This window comes from Trachurus japonicus, chromosome 4 (genome assembly GCF_045865225.1).
Source record: "Trachurus japonicus isolate A0001 chromosome 4, Traja_1.0".
Taxonomy (NCBI): domain Eukaryota; kingdom Metazoa; phylum Chordata; class Actinopteri; order Carangiformes; family Carangidae; genus Trachurus; species Trachurus japonicus.
In genome coordinates, this window is record NC_140910.1 from 2509793 (window position 1) to 2533204 (window position 23412).

Genomic DNA, 23412 nt, shown 5'->3' on the forward strand with positions numbered 1-23412 from the left:
TGAAAAGTGACATTAAACTAACAAAAAGTTCATGTGTGACTCACAATAGACGTGATTTAAGAATGGAGAGTTTATCCACAGAGAGGCTACTAGAATACATTAAACAAAAACAAAACATTCTTACCTGAAATGTGGCTTTTTCTGTCTGTGACACATTTGGAACAAAGACTAATTTGAGCATAGTGAGGAAACTGGAGGTGTTACAACTGACCCATGTCACAGTCGTCACCACTCTCCTGTAGTGACTCACCAGATGTGGCAACTGTAAACTAGATCACCTGGTGGCTGATGGTGATGATGATAGAGAAACTCTGTTCAGCGGTTGTGATGGACAGGGCCGTTGCTAGGAATTCTGGGCCCCCTGAAAGAATACTAAAGTGGGCCCCTGCCCCCTGACTTTTCCACTGTTTTTTCTTAGACTACGTATGTATTATCATTTTTTTATTTAGCCTACTTTGTTTTGATGCATTACTATATTAGTCAGGGTCTTATGCAGAATAAATCAGTCATACAAAGATTAGACTACTGGGGTTTTTTGTGGGCGCTAGGCGCTGGGCCCCCTAGAATTATCATCACCTTTCTCCCCTATACAGTATAAACGGCCCTGGTGATGGAGCAGGTGAACAGGGGAGTGGACGTGGCAGGGAAAATGTTTGTCATCAACACAGAATGCTGAGTGACAGTTGTTTCGTCAGTTGGAAGCCATGAAAAGTTTAGTTTTACTTTCAATATTAATGAAAACTAGAGTCCAGATGTGTGACTGCAGCCACTCACTGCCGTATTATTATCATTGGACTCATTATTATCATTACCTCTGCATAGGAGCTCATATTTTCACATGTTTGTTTGTTTGTCACTGACTGAACTTGATGGTGGGACTGATTGTTTTCCAGGAAAGAGCCTAAAACTTATCTGCGTGGATGTGATTAAAGGGACAGTCCAAGGATTTTTAATCACTTTCCTTAATGAGTAGGGTTGTTTGCATGGCCTTGGTAGAGGAGTCTGTACACTGCTGAAGGCAAGATATACAGTCAAGTGAGATTGTTGCACGATTACCAGTTATATAAGCTCCCACTTATATGACAGTGGCAGTTTAGTAACAAAGGCTGAATAGGAGGCAGGTTATGTCAGACTTCAGAGTGTACTTCCTGGAGAAAGTAAGTAGCTGTTAAATTTAAAGTGATAACTCAGGACCTAAAAGCAGAACTGAGACTCTGAGTCAGTGTAAAAGTTTAGTTTGTAGAGTTGTGGATGGTTGAGAAATGGGAAGTGTGAGACCACAGCAGAATCTGAGAATGAACAGAGACACGTAGGAGGCTGTTACATGAGTCAAAGACAAGGACAACAAAGGGAGGCTGGGAGTTGGACGGGGAGGGGATGCTTCAGAGGTGGGCTGTTGGGTGGGTGGGGTCTAAAGCCTGTTTTACCAGTAACTAATCTCTACTTTCATTTTTTAAAGAAAGGCACAGGGATGAGTCTGATCTGAGCACTGAGAGTACAATCCTCACTGACTCCATGTCAGATGCACCCACCTTTACGATGAATTGAAGTGAGATCTGTCCAGACTAGGATGGGGGAGGAAGTGAAGAGGCTCTTACTGAGCTGTGAAATAAAGAGGTCCACCCCGCAGATCCAGGAGAACAGGATGGTGGACCAGGATAATCTCATGAGAGAGGAAGTCTCTGATGAAGTGAGACGTTGGTGGGTTCAGGCCACTCTGGTAGGTCTTCACCTGCTTTGTAAAACAGGTTGGTGGCAGGCTGGTAGAGGGGGAGCGTATCTATGTTCCCCACTAGACCTGTTACCCCTGCAAAAAGGTTCTATGTTCCCTGCTCACTAAAAAAAGGTTATCCAAAAAAAAAAAAGGCAGGAAACATTGGAGTAGCATTAATATGTTATTTTAACACCTCTAAACACACACAACAGAACATAAACCCTAACCCCTAACCCTAATGCTACTGCTATGTTTCCTGCTTTTTTTTGGATTAGCAACGAACATAGAACCTTTTTTTCGGGTGAGCGGGGAACATAGAACCTGGGGAACATAGGGATGACCCCGACAGGGGGCACTAGGGCCCGCCCCACCTCTCCCCACATCCTGCAACTTCACTGAATAACACTTCACTACTTATAGTCTTTTTTATGAACAATTAAAAGACAAAGAGTTATATAGTTAATTAGTGAGTAAAACTTACAATCTGTTATAAAATGTAGATTAAATAAACATTTTACATTGTGATATAATAATGATTATTCATGTGTTTCTGGCCTGCGGTGCATTTCTTTGTCTCTTGACTCTTGTTTTAAGTTGTAAATGTGCAGTTCACTGCTGTTAAGCTCCAAGAACTCCTTTCATGAAAAAGTACGGTCCTAAAACCACAACCTCTAGCCCACCTGGCTCCTCTTTCTCTCCTGGTGTGTGCCTCAGCGCTGCAAACACACACACACACACACACACACACACACACACACACACACACACACACACACACACACCTACACACACCTACACACACACACACACACACACACACACACACACACACACACACACACACACAGTGAACTACACTTGTAGTTACTGTAAGTAAGTGCAATAAATTTGCAATAAAATTCACAAGTAAAAAGCCCAAACTTCATTAAAACCTGTTCAACCTGCAGAAACAGAAGAGAGTCAGAGCAGCTAGCCCAGCATGCAGCTACAGTAACAGCTGATTGTTTCAAACAGGCTAAACAAAGCTGTGCGTCATCTAACCGTTGAGTTTAGTTTGCTACAAATCAAAAATATGTCAGACTGTTGTAAACAGCAGCTGACTGAGACAAGCAGCAGGACCTGATACTGGACCATGCACCCTCTCTACAGTTAACTGTCTAAACTTCATAATTTCATGTCAGGAATATGATGCACTTATTGACATACTATAGAACAAATGCATTCTATCACATATCACCCAGCTGGCCACTGGTTGTAGGTAGTAGGTCTCATGGTGACAGGGTCTTGGGCAGCAGGATGTAGTGGTGTAGCTCAGGACAGGGTGGGAACACAGCACCCTCTGCAGGAGACAAAGCAGACTGCACTCAACATGAGTGATAAACTGGGCTTGAGAGAACCAGATTGACTCCCCAGTCCCTCCACGGTTAGGTGGCCACTGCCTTCTGGCCACTCTGGACCAGAGAGCATGAAATGCCCTGATGGCCCACAGTACAGGCCAGAGGTCAGACCGTGGCCCAGATCCAGACCTCATTCTATCTGGAACAAGACCTACTGTAGGCTATATCCTATACATCTGTAATGATTATTTAATTTCAGGCAGCATTTCCATTCTATTTAGTGCAGCTTTATGGCACTGATCACGTAATGCGGCTCAGCCAATGACTGCAACACACACACTGTCAGTGTGTGGGATACACACACAGGGAAATGACCAGAGGAGGGAGATGAGAGTGACAGAAGGTGTTAAAGCTGTTCAGTTGTTGAGATGTGTTGAAACTGTTTATTATAAGAAGAAGAAACAACAGAGAGACTGTCTTTGAGACAAACTGTTTGTAAAAACGGGCTATATAAATAAAATTGCCTTGTCTTGCCTTACCTGTAAAATGCATGCACTTTTTGACACCTGTGACTTATGGCTTATTTCCCTTGAAATTATAAAAGGAAAAGAAAGAGCATATCAACTGTGGAGCTGCTACTGCTGCATCTTTTCATTGAGTTATCCATTAACAATCAATCATAATCAAACAGTAACAATCGTGATAACAATCATAACAATCATAATAATCATTATCCACTGTTGATTAGCAGTTGGGAAAGTGAAGTGTTTTTGGTTCATGCTTGATTTTTCAGTGAGGGAGTTTTTGTTGATTCCGAGAGGGAGAGAAGGAGGGAGAGAGGGAGACCTTCGCCAAATGTTTTATTAACTTATTGACATAATATAATCACGGCCTACACAGGGTTTCTACTATGACTACACATGTAGCCTTCTCTCTTCTGTAATAACAGATAATTGCTGAAATGATTTCAATCTGTATAATTTAACGTCTTTAATTTGTTGGCCAAAATCATAACCGGTCCAGTTTCCCTCTGAATTATTATTATATCAGTTCACCCCTGGCTAGTGATTACAGTAGATGCTCAGTAGTGCAACACGACAGCACAGCTGGGACACCAGTACAACAGAGCACAGCTGACCACATCCAGCTGTGATGATGGACACATCTAAATCAGTCGAGCTGTAGAGGCAATGTTTAGTACGGGGCTCCTCTTCAACTACAATCTCACGGGAGATTTTATGACAATTAAAGTTGCAGTGACCATCACAAAAACACAGGCTGAGTCAGAGCGTTGAGGTCTTAGTCAGTCCAGCTGTGTGTGTCAGACTTCAGCTCAAGGAAACATCTGCATGGATCTTGTTCAACTCTGGTCCACATCACCAAGCATCCCGCACCGGCCTCTGTGCTTTGTGTTACTTCATGAAGAGAACAAAGAGCAGTGTGATGTGTTAACCCTCTATTGCATAGTGTTGCCATATGGCAACAATTACTTTATCTTCATTTTTCTAAAAAGCTATGATATTTTTTTTTGTTTTTTCAGTTAGGTGTGAAAAGGGGGCTTTTACTTTGAAGGACATACAATTTATGAGGTCAAATTACCAAGATATCCTGTTTGCCAGTCCCTTTTGCTCATGGACATGTGCCATGTGAACATCACTGTGCGGGGCTCCCGAAGACTGTCTTTTATTTAGAATTTTGGAAAGTTTTCATCAAATAAAAAATTGAAATCACTATCTGGGGAAAGTAAACTTTATTTTTTTAACATTTAATTCAGTTTTGATGTAATAGTATTTTTGTAATATGCTAAAATACATGTGTTGCCATATGGCAATATGGAAAATTCCTGGTGCATTCAACGCAATGGAGTCCCATTGACTTACATAGCATGAACCTACCCTAAGACTATGTTTACAACCTTTTCTTATATTTTAAAGGTAAAAACATTATATTTTTTTATATTTTGTGATTAAAGGTATTTTGTAACATATTATCTATATGGACTTGCACTTATATCTTCTAGATAACTGAATGAAATGAAATAAAATGAGTGATTCAATGTACTTCATTGAGACGGGTTCCAGGTTCCAGGTTCTCAGACATTTTAGATAACTGTTGAAATTATACAATGTTTTTATTGTATAAATGTTTGTTTGTTAGTTTTGGTTGAGTATGAGATGGATTTGTTGAGTTTTGCTTTAAATAAAATTAGTTTTTGGTCAAAAATGTTGATTTTATGGGACTTTCCACGATTGCATATTGTTGCCATATGGCAACAATTTACCAACGACCCCCCCTTTACAAAAAATTTAAGATTTTTTTTAATATTTCTGTTATTTAGACGATTTTAACTAATAAAAACATGCAAAACATGTTTTACCATGCCTTAGTAATATTTCATGCAATAGAGGGTTAATATGTCTGATGTTTTGATTTAAGTTAACACAACTCTTTACTTAAAACCATCAAACTTGTTTGGACTGTGTTGTTCCATCAGCTGGAGACTGTTTCACAGGACAAAGCCGACCGCCTGCTCAGTGTCACCGCTGATCCTGTGTGATGTCACTATTGCCATGGAAACGTGGAAGATAAAGTGATAAATACAACTGGGAAATGAAGAGAGGGAGAGGGAGAGGGAGGAGGGGAGCGAGGAGGTTATGTTTACAGCAGGACCCGACACAGGTACAACGCTGTGATGAAGAGAGGAGCCGCACCAACCTGAGGGAGAGCAGAGTGTGATGAACTGCATCCACGTCACCAGAGAAACGCTCTGCAGGAGGCTGCTCAGCTGGATTCACACAGTCAGTCAACATACATGAGCAGCAACATCTGGATTTATAAGAGTTGAGCCCACATCTGTCTGACCCTCTGAACTGGCTGACCTCAATAACAGAGAGAGTCTGAAGAGCACTCAGGTCAGGGAGGGGCCACAGCTTGACCTACATTTATTTACATCACTGAACACATCAGTGTTAGACTGACGTTGGTTTTTAAGTGCTGTTTTAATCTTTGTTACATCCATTGATCAACATCACAGGGAACAGGCTCAGTGGTCAGGGCATGTACCATGTGGTCACAATGAGCTGCAGGTCCCCAGTTCCACGCCTGGACGAGCAGGTGCTGTATTCCCTGTTCCCATATCGAATAAAGTCATAAAACCAAAAGAGAATAAATAAACATCAGTATGAACATACAGTGACAAGTTATCCATCTTCCCTGTTGCTGACTGTAATCATGTGGTTTGTTACCTGCTGCTGTCTCTTGTATCAGGAAATGAAGAAACTAAACATAGCGTAACAAATCACTATATGTACAGTGTAACAGGTTTATTCACTGACTGGGATGAAGTTAAAGGGATGGTTTAACATTTTGGCAAATTGGCCCGTAATCCCTATAGTCTTAAGAGTGGGTTTGTTACCTTTAAAGGGACAACGAGGAGTTTTGGAAAAGCGAAGCGTTTTCACACTACATTTATGAGCCTCCGCGCGCACCGTAAAATTATTTGACCGGCGCAAGACAGACTCATGTTTTCATTCATCAATAATTAAAGTCAGAGGTTTGAAGACGATCACATACCGTCGTATAGTTCCGACCATAAACGGCGATTCGGCAGCGTTGTTATCATGACTCGCCGCAAAATCAAAAGTAAGGAAACGCTGGTCGGCTCGACCAGCATTTCCACCACCACTAATAATAACAAAATAACGATAGAGACAAAACGATATATTTATCGAAAATGGGCCCATTAACAAGTGTGGGTAGCGTAGATTCATCCATATTAACGTGAGAATTTTTTATAAACAAATAGAAACTCCACGTTGTCCCTTTAATTGTCGGTGCAAGCTAATTGCAGAATGAATTTATGATATAATAATGGAATGTTACAAGATGGAGTTGTTTTTGAGGAAAATTCATGCAAAACCGCTGATGTGTGCTCCCGTCTGAGCCGTTTTTTGGTAAGCAGTCTCTGCATTTACCTCGAAAACAACTCCGTCTCGTAACGTTCCGTTATTATCTCATAGCGTGGTGAATGTGCAGGTCACAACTTGTCCACCAGAGCGTTTTGGAGTTGTTGGATTGTGTATTTGGTGAGTTTGATGAGGGAAAGATGGGAAGAAATCCCATGAGCCTCCGTAGTGTAGCTCTGAGCAGCTCACGGCTCTGCTCCACCGTTCTAAAAATAGCTTGCACTAACAATTAAAGGCAACAAACCCACACCTAAAACTATAGGGATTATGGCGATGGGCCAATTTGCCAAAATGTTTAACTATCCCTTTAAGCTAATAAATACATGTAGAATTGTTAACACAACCACTAGATGACCGCAGAGAGCCTGTGAACAAATGCACACTCCTTCAAAACTAATTAAATGCGTAGTCTATGCATCATCACTGACTACACTGTGGAGCCCTGAGACCAGAACCAGTACGACTGAGTCAGTGATGTGTACACACAGATCATGTAGACACACAATAGCAGCGCTCAAGTCAGAAATCATTTTCCAGGCCAAGTGTTACGTATTGGGTGAGGCAAATGCTTTTCCTTTGGAGAGAGTGACGTACATACGAAAAGGAAGAGAAGATATGGGAACCGTTTAATGTGTATTAGTATTGATCTAACAAATGACAATGAAGAGGAATAAATAGTCATGTAAACCTTATAACAGGATTAATGAGTTCAAATACCCACAATTATATTAAATTATGCACTAAATGTTTTATGGCTGAGAAGTGGATTTTTGTGATGTGTATGTGTATTGTTTGTTTGTAATTTGGTTTTACAACATTTGTACCACAGCAGGTGCTTTTATTAATTAGGCACAGGTCTACATATTTGATACAACTATGTAGGCTATAGTCCAAGCAAAATAGCGTTTTACGACAGACTAATTGTCACAGAAGGTTTTTCACCACACATCATTTCTATGAGGTGTCTAGAACAACATACTAAAAGTCCTAAGAAATCCTAGTTGGGGAAATATGTTTAATTTGCATCATTATTTACTGTATAAAGTCTATGGTGCTGACAACAATACATCCCAATGGGGCTATTTTTTCCCTTTACTCCTATCACAATGAAACTTTACACAATGAAAGTATCCATGAAATGTAACATTTTTTGTATTACAAGTTTCTTTGAAAATTAATTTGAATATGCAAATCAGCCTTACACTAATCAAATATGCCCAAAATACACCCGAATAGGCTTCTTTTTTTCCTTTACTCCTACCACAATGAAACTTTACACAATAAAAGTATACATGAAAAGTAACGTTTCTGTATTTCAAGTTTCTTGGAAAATGAATTTGAATATGGAAATGAGCAATACACTAATTGACTTATGGTCAAGAAGCCATGAAGCCACAAGCAGCAACAGGGGCCAAATAACTAACACATTCATGTCCATTCAATAAGTTAACCTATGCACTGAGTGCTGTCACTTGCCACACTTGACTTATTCATACACACATGTCACTTGCCACTTAAAAGACCTATATTGACCTTAAGAATTGATTGCACAGTCTTGTCTCCATTTGCTTTCTAAATTATTTTTTTATTATTAACGAACAAGCCTTACCTAACGACTTTCCTCCCAGTTTGCAGAGAACATCAGAAGAAAGTCAGAATTCATCAAAGTCGTTTCAACGACTGTATGTGATGTTATATTAAATATGCTGTTATATGCGGACTAAGAACTAAGTTATTTGGCCCCTGTTTTTGCTGCTTGCGGCTTTATGGCTTCTTGACCATAAGTCAATTAGTGTTGAGCTCATTTACATATATAAAATTAATTTTCCAAGAAACTTGAAATACAGAAATGTTACTTTTCATGTATACTTTTATTGTGTGAAGTGTGATTGTGGTAGGAGTAAAGGAAGAAAATAAGCCTATTTGGGTGTATTTTGGGCATATTCCATTAGTGTATTGCTCATTTGCATATTCAAATTAATGTAATTAATTGTAATACAAAAAATGTTACATTTAATGGATACTTTCATCATGTAAAGTTTCATTGTGATAGGAGTAAAGGAAAAAAATAGCCCCATTGGGGTGTATTGTTGTCGGCACCATAGACTTTATACAGTAAATAATGATGCAAATTAAACATATTTCCCCAACTATGATTTCTTAGGACTTTTAGTATGTTGTTCTAGACACCTCATAGAAATGATGTATGGTGAAAAACCGTCTGTGACAATTAGTTCTATTTTTGGGTCCAAAACTAGGTAAATTGCCTGGACTAGTATATGAATACAAGTGTATGTGTATGTAATAAAATGTTAATAAATATATTGTTTAAAGAAAACATTTTACAAATTAATGAGCAAAACTATTTCAGATCCACTGTGGTGGTACAACAGCAGCTGATGATACCATCCTCAACGTGAATAGCTGTATCACTCTGTGTGCAGACTGACCTATGATGACATCACTCATGTGTCAGGTGGTGAGGAGATTGGACCTAAAAGTAGACTCGGGTGAAAACACAGGTTGTGTGACACAAACGGGTTTAATCCACTCACAAAACTTGCAACACCGGCACACAGGGTAGGACCTGGGAAGAAACAACAACGATCAGACAAAGACAAAGGGAGACACAAGGGAAGACACAGGTGGTGCAATCAAGACAGGTGAAACACATCGCAATCAAATGGGCGGGAAACTAAACAGGAAGACAGCAGTACAGACTTCAAAACAAAACAGGAAACATGAGCACAACAGGGAACAAAAGACCACAGACCATGATACACAGGAAAACACAGAACTTCAAAATAAAACAGGAACTAAACTTAACTAAACAGGGGAACACACAGAGGACGTGACAGGAGAACATGATCTCTTGTGAAAACAACCAAACCAATCCAAGACGAGTCAGGGTGGTTCTGAGTAAACACTAAATATTTGTCGTGAAAACATTAAAGATAATTTACCTCAACAAACAGCTGACGATGTCTCAAGGATGGCAAGGGTCTGACTTTTTTGTTGTGGCTTTTGTGAGTTTTCCACTTTTTGATCTTGGCAACATGAGACTGTGGCCCCCTTTAAATACCCAGCTGAGGCCTGACAGTGGCAGAGCCAGCACAGACAGGACCAGGACCCTGAGGCTGAGGCAGCTAAATAGAGTGCAGCTCACAAAGCTTCACATTCTCTAAACCTGCTGCCAACAGTGACACCTTAAGGCGATTTGTCCTGGAGTCCAGTTGTTTTCAGCAGTGCATTCAACCCTCACTCATTCATCACAGTGAACATGATTTGATTACTGCCACATACTCCAGCAACAAAGCACTGTTGTTATCTTGTGTGTTTCTTCTTCTTTTTCTTCTGTACCAATTTTCAATCCAGTACTCCTACAGTTTTGAGAAGACCAAGGCATATTATATATCAAAACGTGCGGCACAATTAGGATCTGTGTGTTATTACTTTTTTGGGAGGAGGTGAAAAAAAGAAAAATTCTTGGACTTTTTCTCTACTGCTTCAGTATACTTTCACCTAAGACTTTATTTAGATTTTTAAATGCAGACAAAATTCTAGTCTATTTTTGTGGTTTTCCATGTTTTGATACGTTTCATAGTTTTTAATAAATGACTGTTCAATCATCATGATCATTTTCGGAGATTATAATGGGTGTGTATTGCCTAGCCCAGGCTAGAGTGGGTGACATCACTGGGAGAAGTTGTATGAAATCGTCGGAGAATCTCTACAGGCTGCTCCCAGCCACAAATAACACTCTACACACATGATTTATTCCACAGTTGTAGACAAACGTATCATCTTTCTTACAATGTGCTCAAATTAGCAGAGAGACAAAAAACAAAATCTTACCTGTGACCCTGACCCTGAGTTCATTTCTGGAGAAAAACAGAAGTGTTTCTGTCTTTAGGGTTTCCTAAATATTTATTCTAGAAAGCCCAAAAACATCAATGTGTTCAGGCCTGCCTCAGCCTGGGGTGCATCTATCGTCGTGGCAACCTCTGAGCCTCAGGCCAGAGCCACAGCTGAGACCAATTCATTAATCAGGGACTCCTTTGATAACTGCTGTGAATCTACTTCTGACTCCTGCTATTATATCCCCCATACATTTATATGAGGTCTCTGAAACACACACACAACCACAGTTCCACCAGCAGAAAAGTGATGTGCTGCAGCATGAAGCGTGCTGCTAGTGTAGGAAATGTTGATTACAGTTTTATAATTACAAGTTTAACACTGAAACATGACAGGTAGCCATCATGTCCTCCTCACTATCGACTGATGTGATAAGATGATGATAAATGCGAGTACATCTATACTGTACTACACCTACCTGAGCCTGTAGCCTACCTGAGTGTCAAGTAAAGTCACAATTTATTTATAGAGCACATTTAAAACAACCTCAGTCGACCAAAGTGCTGTAGTTAATCATAAACACTACAACAAACAAACAAAAATCACATGGGATAATAGTCCATTTAAAACAAATTTAGATTAAAAAGAGAGTGAAAGAGAGAGAGAGAGCCAAGATTGCTTGCTTAATTGCTTTAGCTGGGAGTGAACGCCAAGGAGAAAAGATAGGTTTTTAGGAGTGTTTTAAAATGTTCAACAGACTGTGCAGCTCTAACATGGAGAGAGGTAGGCTGTTCCACAGCTTAGGAGCCACAACTGAGAAGGCTCGGTCTCCACGAGTGGAGAGTCTGGACCTGGGTACTCTACTACTGCCAGGAGCAGCTGGTTTGATGACCTAAGTGCCCTAGCAGTGGTGTGCAGCTGTAAAAGCTCTGATAAGTAAGGTGGTGCCAGACCATTTATACATTTAAAGCAATTAATACAATTTTAAACTCCTAAAATTAATAGGCAGCCAGTGCAAAGATGCAAGGACAGGAGTAATGTGCTCACACCTTTTCTTTCCAGTCAGCAGGCGGGCAGCCGCATTTTGAACAACCTGCAAGCGGCGCAGTGCTGTCTGGTCAAGGCCAACAAACAAGGAATTACAATAATCTAAATGTGATGTAATAAAGGTATGAATTAATCTCTCAAATATGTTTCTTGGGAGATAAACATTTGCCTTTGCCAACAGCCTTAGTTGAAAGAAGCTTGTCTTGACTATAGAGGATATCTGCTTGTCAAACCTAAAGTGTATGTCTGGTACAGTATGTGACCTATGACTAAGTTATCTGACTGTCAATTAAACATTTGGCTTTTTTCCAAGTCTTTGTGAACAAAGTCTAAAACATGCACACACGCAGGTTGACAGCTCTTTGATGTGAGTGTTCAGAGGGAGATGATCATGTGTTTGATTCCCATGTTGACAGAGATCACACCCCAGCAGCTCCCTGCGGCAATTCTGCAAGAAAATATTCTAGTTATTGTCTACAATGATGCAGCTTGCATTTGAAAATATCTGGAAAAACTAAAAATGCACTCCATGGCCAATAGGGTCAGGAAATCCCATAATTTCGGTCATATGTTTACACATGCTGCTAATGCTCCTCTAGCCGCAGCATCTGTTGAGCAGACCACAGGACCAGCCCTGACCAGAGCAGTCAGGTTCAAATTCACCAAACTGGTCTGAAATGTCGACATATTGACATAATTGAGCGCTGACACAGTTCAATATTGTGTACACAGCTCTGGGAAGTGCTTCCAAACCCTCTGTCCTGAGCTCCTTCTAGTTTTAAAGCTCTTTTCTCCTTAGAGGGGTGTTTTTATTGCTTCTTATTGCTTGCATTGCTGAAACATTTGGAGGCCTGTAGGGACTGTCTTTTAAACTTAACTTAAACTTAAAACAGTTCAGTGTTGATGGGCGATGAGTGTCAGCTTCAGGGTTTGTCATTATGAATTCAATGGAAATCTACTGTAGGGAGATTCCCCTCATTTGATGTTTAGATGGTGTCTGTTTCCTATACAAAAGTAGCTGTCCTCATTATATTTACTTGATTATACTACTGTATCTCTCATGTGGTTGGTGAAGAAGTTGACAGTGGTGGCAAACACACAGTCTCTAACTTTAGACCTTTTATTCTCTGCACCTCATATAGAGCTTCAGTAAAATCAGCTGAAAGTGAATTATCTTTAATGCAGTTTGTTTTAGTTTTAACAAAATTCAATGAAGTCCAACTGCTAAGAAATGACAACATGTACTTAAAACAAAAGTTTATTAACAGATAAATTAGCATGAAGTTGGTCAGCCAACGCTGGCTGTACAGTCTGGTTTACTGCGTCAATCCACACACATCACCTGACATGTGCAACACCCCTGTCAAACTCCAGTGTCAGAACCTGTGAGGGTGAGATGTGTGTAGAGCAGAGCAAAGACCGGCAGCCAGATCAGGACCAACTCTGATCAACACGGCACTGAAATGTCATTTCATACATTATACCTTGTTCGACGTTTTGGACATGAGATCTAGCTGCACTTCCTGACAGAAGACACTGATCTCCTAAATCATTCTTGAGTCTCACTGCGTTAATTCTGCGGTTTGGAAGTTGAAATAAGATCACGTGCTGTTCCACTTCAGTGATGCAATGACAGAACTTGGAGGGTAATACAGGCCGCTTTCTAAAGTCTGGTATTTTATGTCAGAGGTGAAAAAAAAGAAAACTAAAAAAGAGAATTGAATTGCTTCTTTCTTGTTGTTGTCCACATTCAGACATGTCAGTCATGTATGATGATTCTCTAATGCGACAGGCAAAACAGAGACTGTTCAGATGAGGCTGACGACAGGGAAACTTCTGCTGCTTCTCTCCACGTCCTCTTCGTTACTTCTTTGGGCCCAGAGACAAACTGAAAGACAGCAGATTGTTAGTCACTCTGCTGCACATGGGACAACAGCATGTACAGTATTTTCTTTAATGCAGGAACTTTAAGATAAACTAATTAAATTAGTTTATCTAATGCAGTTAGATGTTTCTTGGCTTCCCTGCTCTGTCTCAGTGCAGCTTCTGACACTGCTACATTTGTTTTGTGTGCAGGTTGTGGAGCTCTGCCCTGTCAGCGTCTTCTTTTTAGTTGTCAGTCATGTTTTTGTGAATCAAACAGAAAAACACAAACAGAGAGAAGGTGGTTTTGCATTGCAATTTGAGGGGTGTCAATCACGCTACTAATGAACTCCGCCTCCCCATGAGCAGGGGGGAGCAGGACACTCAGCCACTGATACAGGGGGAGGGCCAACAAACAGACTGAGGCTCATCAGATCCAGTGAGGAGCATCTTAACTGAGGTTTGTGACATGTTAAAGAAGTTCCCTCAGTGTTAATGAAAGAGGGACAGACTCACAACCTGACAACAACATGCTGACGTGGAGAAACAAAAACTTGCCCTGGATGTTGGTAACTACACGACTGACTGCCATGATGTCATGTGTAATTTTTAAAGAGAGAGAGTGTGTGAGTGAGAGACAACCTACTTGTTAAAAGACACCTGGTCTTGTAAGTTGAGGACCAAACTGTCCGCGTTAAGGTACACCCTGTTCTGAGATGTTGACACCTGGAAGCAAACACAAGAGCCATTACATCATTACATCATCATCAATGACTTTGTTTAGCAGCTCATTTTGAAAACTTTATTCAAAATCAGGTTCAAATCCAGTGAACAGACAGAAATGATGCAACAGGAGGTGAAGGACAGAACTCACCGTCTTAGCGATGTTCTGTGCTGCTCTGATTCGCCTCAGCTTCAGGTAACCTGGGTTCTTAGTCACTGCTTGGCCCAACTGATGCACACACACACACACAGTTGACATTTGGTCAAGGCAGCGTCATTTATATGTCAATGCAACATGATGAGAAATTGAGAAATGTGATGCAGGTTGGTGTTGACAATAAATCAGTGTCTTGCTCAAGTTTTACATCAAAGCAGAAGCTGGCAGAGCTCTGACATTATTTCCCATCAGGCCGTTCCTCAGTGGGATCAACCTGCTGCTCTCACTGAGCCAGGTGGGTCATCACTCACCATCTTGGCAGCTTCAGCCTCTCCCTCAGCCTGGATGATCTTCTGTCGCTGATCCTGTTTGGCTTTCTCCACGTAGAACTGGGCTCTCTGGGCCTCTTGCTGGGCTACACACACACACACACAGACTCATTGACTGACTACTGTTTGTTTACTTAAACTTTAGTTGAACTCATGTGATTATGTGCTGCTTCACTTGGACCAAAGTAACATTTTGTGTCTCACTTCTGAAGCTGAACAATAACTAATTCAAACTAGAGCCTGATATGATTCTAAACTACTTTTAAGTTCAAACTTAAAGGAACTTGGGGCAGGTTTTGTGAAAAAAAACACATCTGAGGCAGCAGCCGGTCTACCTGTGTCAACATCCCGGGGCAGTAACTTACCCTTTTTTAGAGGTTTACCACGGGCTGTTTAAATTTTGGTCTCATTGATGCAATCTAACAACTGTGGCAGTCACATTAGTTTGTTTGAATGAAAAGTAAAACTTCATGTGAGTGGACAGAAGAGCAGCGCTGCCTCGGGGCTCTGTATGTACAGAAATCACCACATTTACGTCAATAAATAAATGTTTTACAATGAGCCGATAGGCCTACATTCAATTTTATTTTATTGTTTTATTAAGTTACAGTATATAGCATGGCTACGGTGGTGCGAATCGGTACGACATCCGGGAATTTTTCGCATACTGCAGATTGTGCTTTTGTTTGCATACTACATTTTGGCCAAATCAGTAGAATACGTACGAATACAGCCACAATGTCACAGCATCAGCTGCTCTGCTGTGGAGAGTTCATGCGCGCTCCCACACCGGCTTGACTGATGGCTGCAGTCACCCTGACGGCCACAATAGCCATCGTATCACTACTGAGTCTTATTTCCTGCTCCTGCTCCAAGTTCCTTTACATATTCTCAGAGTTACAGGGCGTCTGAGCATCATAACAAACTAAGAGCAGACTGACAACATGACTGTGCCGTACTGAGCCTTACCAACTTGCTTGGCCTCCACAGCAGCGGTGTACTGGCTGCTGAAGCTCAGCTCAGTGATGGCCACATCGTCCAGGATGATGTTAAAGTCCTTGGCTCTCTCAAACAGCTCCCTGCGCACCAACAGGGAAACCTACACAGCATAACAACACTGGTCACTGCAGCAGCTACAACAGGATCACACAGGTGTGGGCTGAGCTTTGCTTATTGTGTTACTCTGTGAGGTTTGGCCACGGTTGACTCAGATTGATTACATGAACTGATCAAGCGGTACATTTACTATGAATGGGAAAAAAACAAATATCACATTACTATCGCGGGTGATTATACAGAGGTGTTGCCGTGGTGAGGGTACCTGAGCTCTCTGCGTTATGAGCTGCGAGGCGTTAAACTTTGCCACCACAGACTTGAGGACCTCATTAACAATGGAGGGCAGGACTCTCTCATCGTAGTCCTGGCCCAGATGCTGGTACATGGTGGGGAGCTGGGACGCCATGGGCCTGGACAGCACTCGCACTGCTATGTTCACCATCTGCAGATCTACACACACACACACGACATGTTAGAGACCAGTACAGACTGCATTGCTTCACATGCTCTAACACACACTGTCTCTCTGTGCCAATACCAGCGCCCTCTTCTGGTAAAACTCCTGATTACATCCAAAATATCCTCCACAGCTCCTTTATAGCAACATCATCTCTTCATTAGTTCCGTTTTACTTATTTTACTTATAAATAAACATGATTTGTGATCACTTTCTGTGTATGCGTGTGTGTGTTTTACCTTTGCTGCCAGTCAAAGAGGAGATCTTCCTGGGCTTAGCTCTGATATCATAGATGATGGGGTACTGGAACCAGGGGATCCTACAACATAGACACTGGTGTCATGTCAGCTAGTCATGGTACAATGATCTGTTAAAGCCCTAGAGGATTCAACTCCCAGTCTGCTGCCTTCACCTGCTACTAAGTCTCACTACAACAAACAAACTGAAGACTGATTAAAAAAAAACAACTGTCCACTGTTGACTTCAGTTCATTTAGGTGAGCAGACAGACACTAACCATGTTTCCATCCACTTGTCGATCAAATAAATCATTAAAAATATTAATGTGAAGTGCATTTCCATCTAAGACCTTTAAATTGAATAAAAAGACGTGTGTAATGACGTCATGTGCTGTTTTGCGATCATATTAGCGCGTCAAATTGTTGTGCAATTTAAGGTGTTTCCATTCATAAATCACAAAATAGAAGGACATCCATCCATCCTTCATCTTAACCGATTATCGGAAGTCGGGCTGCTGACAGGCCAAGTGTGACCAGCTGCTGGAGTCGTGGCCTGGAAACCACCGAGCCATACCCACGCCAGCCTATATAGGCTATATTAATGTAAATATTGCACAAGTTATAGGCTGGCACTTATAATCTGTCTGTCATCAGAAGACAGTGGCGTGCAGATGCAGATGCACCGCATATTAAATACTACAACACCAGAGGGACCTGTGACCTGTGACTTGTGATCAGCAGCGCCTGTACACCTGCATCTTTCTTTGTCTACTCCTGCTGTGTCTGAACAGCTGGAATACGCAGCAGAATTGACATAAAACACGATTGCAACTCACATTTATCCGACAGAATCCGTCAGTATTTGTCGCAGTAACTTTGTATCGATCAAGAGAAAATCCGATGAGATTGACCGTATTAACTTTTTATCGATATTCATGATATTTAATTGAATCTTGTTGTTTCCATAGGGAGTTTTTAATTCCATCCATTGCTTAATGCGAATAAAAACGTGTGGATGGAAACATGGTTAATGTTCAGAAACTCAGTCAATTACTTGGGGGATGGAGGTCATCATTACTGTCCATCGCATTCACTCTTATGAATCCAACCCACATATATACACATTGTTGACAGTTAAGTGTTGATTAAGTAGCCTGTGTGTCTGACGTAACACAGCTAGAGACGAGTTCATGTCACACACCTCTCTCGTCTGCCCTGCATTTAAACTATCAAGAGAGCAACAGAGGATGTTGCTTGAACCATTAGTGAGGTCTGTTATGTAGTTGACTGCGTAATCCGTCGTATCACTGAGTGGGATCCAAAGGCTCTATGGAGCAGAGCTGTTCTAGATCCTGCAGTCACCCAGGATGAGGCAGCTGGCCTTCAGCAAACCAGCACAGATCTTCTGACTCGTTTGATTTATAGTTCAACAAGTGTATTAGATGTGTTATCCTGCATACCAGTAACAGGTTGGAAACGGTTAAAATGAATTAAATGAAGCAATGTTAGACACAGTTACGGTAGTTTTTATAACTGTGGTTCTCAGAGGAATTACAGGTGACATGTTCTTGGGAATGTGCTGTTATGGGTGTAAATGTGTTTTTTAGATTTATATGAGAAGGTTATTAACTGACTGACTTTTAGTCAGAAAGTCAACATGAAGTCAGACAAAGTTTTCACAAACTGACAGGATGGGGTAAGTTTGTGTTGCTCACAGAGCTGAACACACAACACAGAAGTGGGAGTGTGTTGATAAGCGGTTCTAAATTCATAAAGGACAAACTAACAAACAGCCAGGACTCTTCCTAACACTGACCACCCAGCTGGCCAAACTGAGCCACCAGGGGAGAAGAGAAGGACCTTGTTGAGAGCAGTGACCACAGACTGTGGCTGAGCTCCAGAGATCCTGTGTGGAGAGCAGAGAAACTTCCAGAGGGACCATCGCTGCAGCTCTGCACTGGTCTGGCAGAGCGAGCTGCAGTGTGGATGGGCGGGTCTGCTCCGGTCTTATCTGGCCCCAGACTGGTCATATTGAGCAAAACCTGCCATCTAGAAGTTGGCAGCCACTCAAACTCAACCAGTCAAAGTTAATGAATGAACCGAGCGTATTGTACCTGAAGTGCAGCCCCTCAGCCAGAACCGTGTCCATCTGCATCCCCCCAACCCTGTTGAAGATGATGGCTCTGTGACCTCCTTCCACTGCACACAAACACACACAAGGAGTTTCAGATGAATACACACACAACGGATAGAAACGCCCAGAAACAAAACAGAAACATGAGGATGATTTCAACATGGCTGAAGTGTGGGAGATTTTTCACTCATATTAGACACTGATTTTCACCACAACCATCAAAAAACTTCATAAGGAGTAGGTTGGGAGATAATTCTTTTTTTTTTTTTAAGAAAAAAGGTAAAATAAATAAATAAATAAACTGCATTGGTGTAATGATTAAAGGGACAACGAGGAGTTTCTAATCGGTTATAAAAAAGTCTCACGTTAATGTGGATGAATCTCCGCTACCCACACTTGTTAATGGGCCCATTTTCGATAAATATATCGTTCTGTCTCTATCGTTATTTTGTTACTATTAGTGGTGGCGGAGATGCTGGTCGAGCCGACCAGCGTTTCTTTACTTTCAGTTTCGCAACGAGTCATGAGAATAACGTAGCTGAATCGCCGTTTATGGTCGGAACTACGACGGTATGTGAACCTCTGACTTTAATTATTGATGAATGAAAACATGAGTCCGTCTTGCGCCGGTCAAAAGAATTTCACGGTGCGCGCGGAGGCTCATAAATGTAGTGTGAAAACGCTTCGCTTTTCCAAAACTCCTCGTTGTCCCTTTAACATCGTGTCATAATAATTAACACTGGGGTTCTGCTATGAGCAGCCCTAAATGAGGGAATATCTTCTGGAGGTGTTTGTCAATTATTATTAATGAATAAGAAAAATTTTTATGTTTATTAAGAGTGATGTTACACACACAGGTCAGTGAGGTCACAGAACATAAACACTTCACCTACATCAATGTGAAGTACAGAATGAGTCCACTGCAACAGGTTTGTAGGAATGAAACTCTAGATCAAAATGACAAATACTAGGTGCCCATTTAAGAAACTACTTTCCTCTTCCTTTCTCTAAATGCTCTGTAAGGATATCAATTTACTTCATTTATAGGGTTGAGTATGAGCTCTTTAAATTGAAAGAGGCGATCAATAACAAAACACAGATACACAAAAGCGCACCCTGCAGCTGAATGTGTCTGTATTGTCAAACCTGAAAACGTTTGTTAATTCAGTTTAATTCAATTCAGTGTTGTTTATTATCAGGGAGGTTCAGCGTATCTGTGGACATGAACCCCAGAGAGTCACAGTGTATTTACCTGTGTAGGTGGCTTCTTTAACGCCATACACCAAGGCACCAGCTCCAAGCAGCAGTTTGAGTCCTAATCCTGCTCCTCTGCCACCAGACGAAGACATCCGGCCCGCCAGATCCCTCAGGTGCTGGATGAAGCGCTGCAGTGTGTGTGTGTGTGTGTGTGTGTGTGTGTGTGTGTGTGTGTGTGTGTGTGTGTGTGTGTGTGTGTGTGGAGGTGACAGAAAGAGAGAGAGAGCAACATAAGATCAGTCATGTCCGAGGATCTGTGACTTCAGAAATGATTGGTCAGTTCATTAAAGGGATATTCCGGCTGTTTGGTGCTGTTCTGAGCATTATTTGTGGCTATGGCATTTTGCGTGTGGAGAAATAGACTGCGCTGTTTGTTATCATGCGGCGGCGGCCTTTGCTAAAGTTGCTACAATTAGAGAAGTTAGTGGTCAGCAGACTTCATCTCTGGGGGGGGCTCTAACTCGGTGTCTTAGACCATGGATTAAATTTACGCCAGAATATCCCGTTAATGAACCAATTGATGAATCATGGCAGTTTCTCAAGTCTGAGGTTTGTCTGCTTCTCTGTTTTACATCATCATGAACTAAACATTTTGAACAATTGACTGTTAAAGTCAAGTCTTGAAGACAAAGTTGAAACAGACATTTATAATGTGAGCAGTGTAAACCAGAGAAGAGCTGATCTTAAAGGGATAGTTGAACATTTTGGCAAATTGGCCCATTGCCATAATCCCTGTATAGTTTTAGGAGTAGGTTCATTACTTTTAATTGTCGGTGCAAGCTGTTTTTAGAACGGCAGAGCAGAGCCGTGAGCTGCTCAGAGCTACGCTACGGAGGCTCATGGGATTTCTTGGTTTCCCTCATCAAACTCATCAAATACACAATCCAACAACTCCAAAACGCTCTGGTGGACAAGTTGTGACCTGCACATTCACCAGGCTATGAGATAATAACAGAACGTTACAAGACGGAGATGTTTTCGAGGCAAATGTAGAGACTGCTTGATGAAAAACTGCCCCCGACAGGAACGTGTATCAGCGGTTTTGTAAGAATTTACCTCTAAAACAACTCTGTCTCGTAACGTTCTGTTATTATCTCATAGCGTGGTGAATGTGCAGGTCACAACTTGTCCACGAGAGCGTTTTGAAGTTGGATTCTGTATTTGATGAGTTTGATGAGGGAAACCAAGAAATTCCATTAGCCCCTGGAGTGTGGAAAAGTTTGTACTGCACAAGCAGTGGTAACTGACTGTGTACACTTAATAGGTTACTACTACTATTACTATTGTTATTATTATTTAGAAAGTACATCACTATCCATGCTGACACCTGTTGACACCTGCAGTAACAGGTGACAGGCAGGTGATTCAGCATCATCATCTGAAAGTGACATTGCTCTGGATGAGGCGGCGTTCAAGCTCTTTCACATCAAGACCACAGAGCCCCATCTTCTCTTTTCTTCTTTTGTCATATTAATTGTTTTGAAACCCATTACATTGGTCACATGTGCTGCCATTGTGTTATCAATGAACAGTATTATAGTGGGGAGGACTGAGGACACCCAGGGGTCCTTGAGGCAGTTCCTGGGAGAACCCAGAGTGGACTATAGGAGAATCACTGACCTACAGGAGGAGATCTCAGCCCAGGTCACGGACTGTTACAACAGGATTTGCCAGGTGAACCCACAATGCACAGCGTTGATGATGTGCATGAGACAGGAAATGAATGATCCAGAATATTCCATTCAGCAGCGTGTGTGTGTGTGTGTGTGTGTGTGTGTGTGTGTGTGTGTGTGTGTGTGTGTGTGTGTGTGTGTGAGTGGTGTGTGTGTGTGTGTGTGTGTGTGTGTGTGTGTGTGTGTGTGTGTGTGTGAGAGTGTGTGTGTGTGTGTGTGTGTCCTGGTTCATCCAGTCTGACACACCGTCCTCTCTGTACTGTGGTAACACAGTCTGTGTCCAGGTGAAGAGCTGTTCACCGGTGTGTGTTCACCTCCACACACCGAGCAGGCCTGACTCCCACACCGGCTCTGTCTGTGTCACGGCCTCCACCGTCACGTCTCGGTGTGACCTCCTAACTGCGGGCGGCTGCTTGTGAAGTTTACCGGTGCACGAGCCAACCACAGCACCATGCTAACTGCCCTGCTAACACCTACTACCCACGTTTACTACGAGCTCGCAGGCTAACCGTGCTAGCGCTAACTAACCGACAGACCGCCAGTTGCTTCAGCCACAGACAAACATCTCTCTCAGCACCAGTGGAAAACATCGTTCATTCAATAATGAGGATATAAAACACTCACACTAGGCTCCTTGTTCGCCATGCTGCTGCTGCACGTCAAAACTCCAAGGTCGAGTCAACACCCCCGAACCGTGGACCGCAAAGACTTCTGGGATACGTAGTTCCTCTTCTTCTTCCCCCTGCCAAGTGGTTGGCAACTTGTTATCTTAGGCGCATTACCGCCGCCGTCTGGTTGGAGTGTGTAGGGGAACGTTGAAAATCTACATCATATACTGTAGGCCTACTTCATATCCAGTTTAATAGTTTTAACAATTTACCTAAATAATTAGCTGGCGAAAGTCGAGGGAATTTCACAACTCACGGGTGCAGCGGACAGAACATTTCTTCACCAGCTGATTGTCATTTGACTAATGGGCTCTTTGCACAGTTCCACTACTTCCTGGACTTAATGCTGCTCATTTGTTTCCTGTCTTACATTATTGGACAACCTGATTAATCCAGGTGTGTCTGAATAGTCACAATGGTCAGACACACCTGGATTAATCAGGTTGTCCAATAATGTAAGACAGGAAATGAAGGAGCAGCATTAAGTTCAGGAACTATTGGAGTTGTGCAAAGAGCCCATTGTCTGTGTTAGACTGTATGTGGTGTGATGTCCATTCAATGTTAAGCCCTGATGAAGGCTGTGTGTGGTCGAAACATGTTGCCTGTTTTATATGTTCTGTGTAAACTAGCATTTTGATGCTGATTCCAGGTCTGTCTAAACTTTAACTTGCTCCTTGACTCTTGAACAAATCTTGCAGGAGCACCGGTCATGGCTGCTTTATGGTGAAATGATTGCATGAGTGCATAAGGTTGTGAAGGCCTTGAGAGCTCTGTGCTTTGACCCATCTTGAGATGCTTCTTGTGTGACACCTTGGAGATAAGAAACCTTTTATAGGCATCAGTTAGGACTAAAAAGCTGATATTAATGAGCACTGATAGGGGACAGAAGGACTTTCCAGCTGCTTTCTTGTCTTTCATTCCTTTCTGCACCTCCTC

The 23412-nt window shown here is 41.8% G+C and overlaps 1 protein-coding gene across 1 annotated transcript; it reads right to left on the bottom strand.

Moving 5' to 3' along the window:
• Window positions 1-13161: 13161 nt before the first annotated feature.
• On the bottom strand, window positions 13162-22488 carry phb2b (prohibitin 2b). Its single transcript, XM_085773361.1, has 10 exons — window positions 22433-22488; window positions 20131-20263; window positions 18859-18943; window positions 16746-16825; window positions 16315-16499; window positions 15963-16092; window positions 14976-15079; window positions 14659-14736; window positions 14431-14510; window positions 13162-13809 (listed from the first exon to the last, which is right to left on the bottom strand). The coding sequence occupies exons 1-10, from the start codon at window positions 22451-22453 to the stop codon at window positions 13785-13787; spliced, it is 921 nt and encodes a 306-aa protein (XP_085629487.1). The 5' UTR covers window positions 22454-22488; the 3' UTR covers window positions 13162-13784.
• Window positions 22489-23412: the final 924 nt, after the last annotated feature.

What these genes read in the sequence shown, in the direction of transcription:
- phb2b (XM_085773361.1), bottom strand. Translation starts at nt 22,453, where the DNA reads ATGGCGAACAAGGAGCCTAGT. An exon ending in TGTGGAGGCCAAGCAAGTTG is followed by an intron (nt 15,080 to 15,962) that starts GTAAGGCTCAGT and finishes GTGTGTGTGTAG; the next exon opens with CCCAGCAAGAGGCCCAGAGA. An exon ending in GACCAGGTGTCTTTTAACAA is followed by an intron (nt 13,810 to 14,430) that starts GTAGGTTGTCTC and finishes GCTGTCTTTCAG; the next exon opens with TTTGTCTCTGGGCCCAAAGA.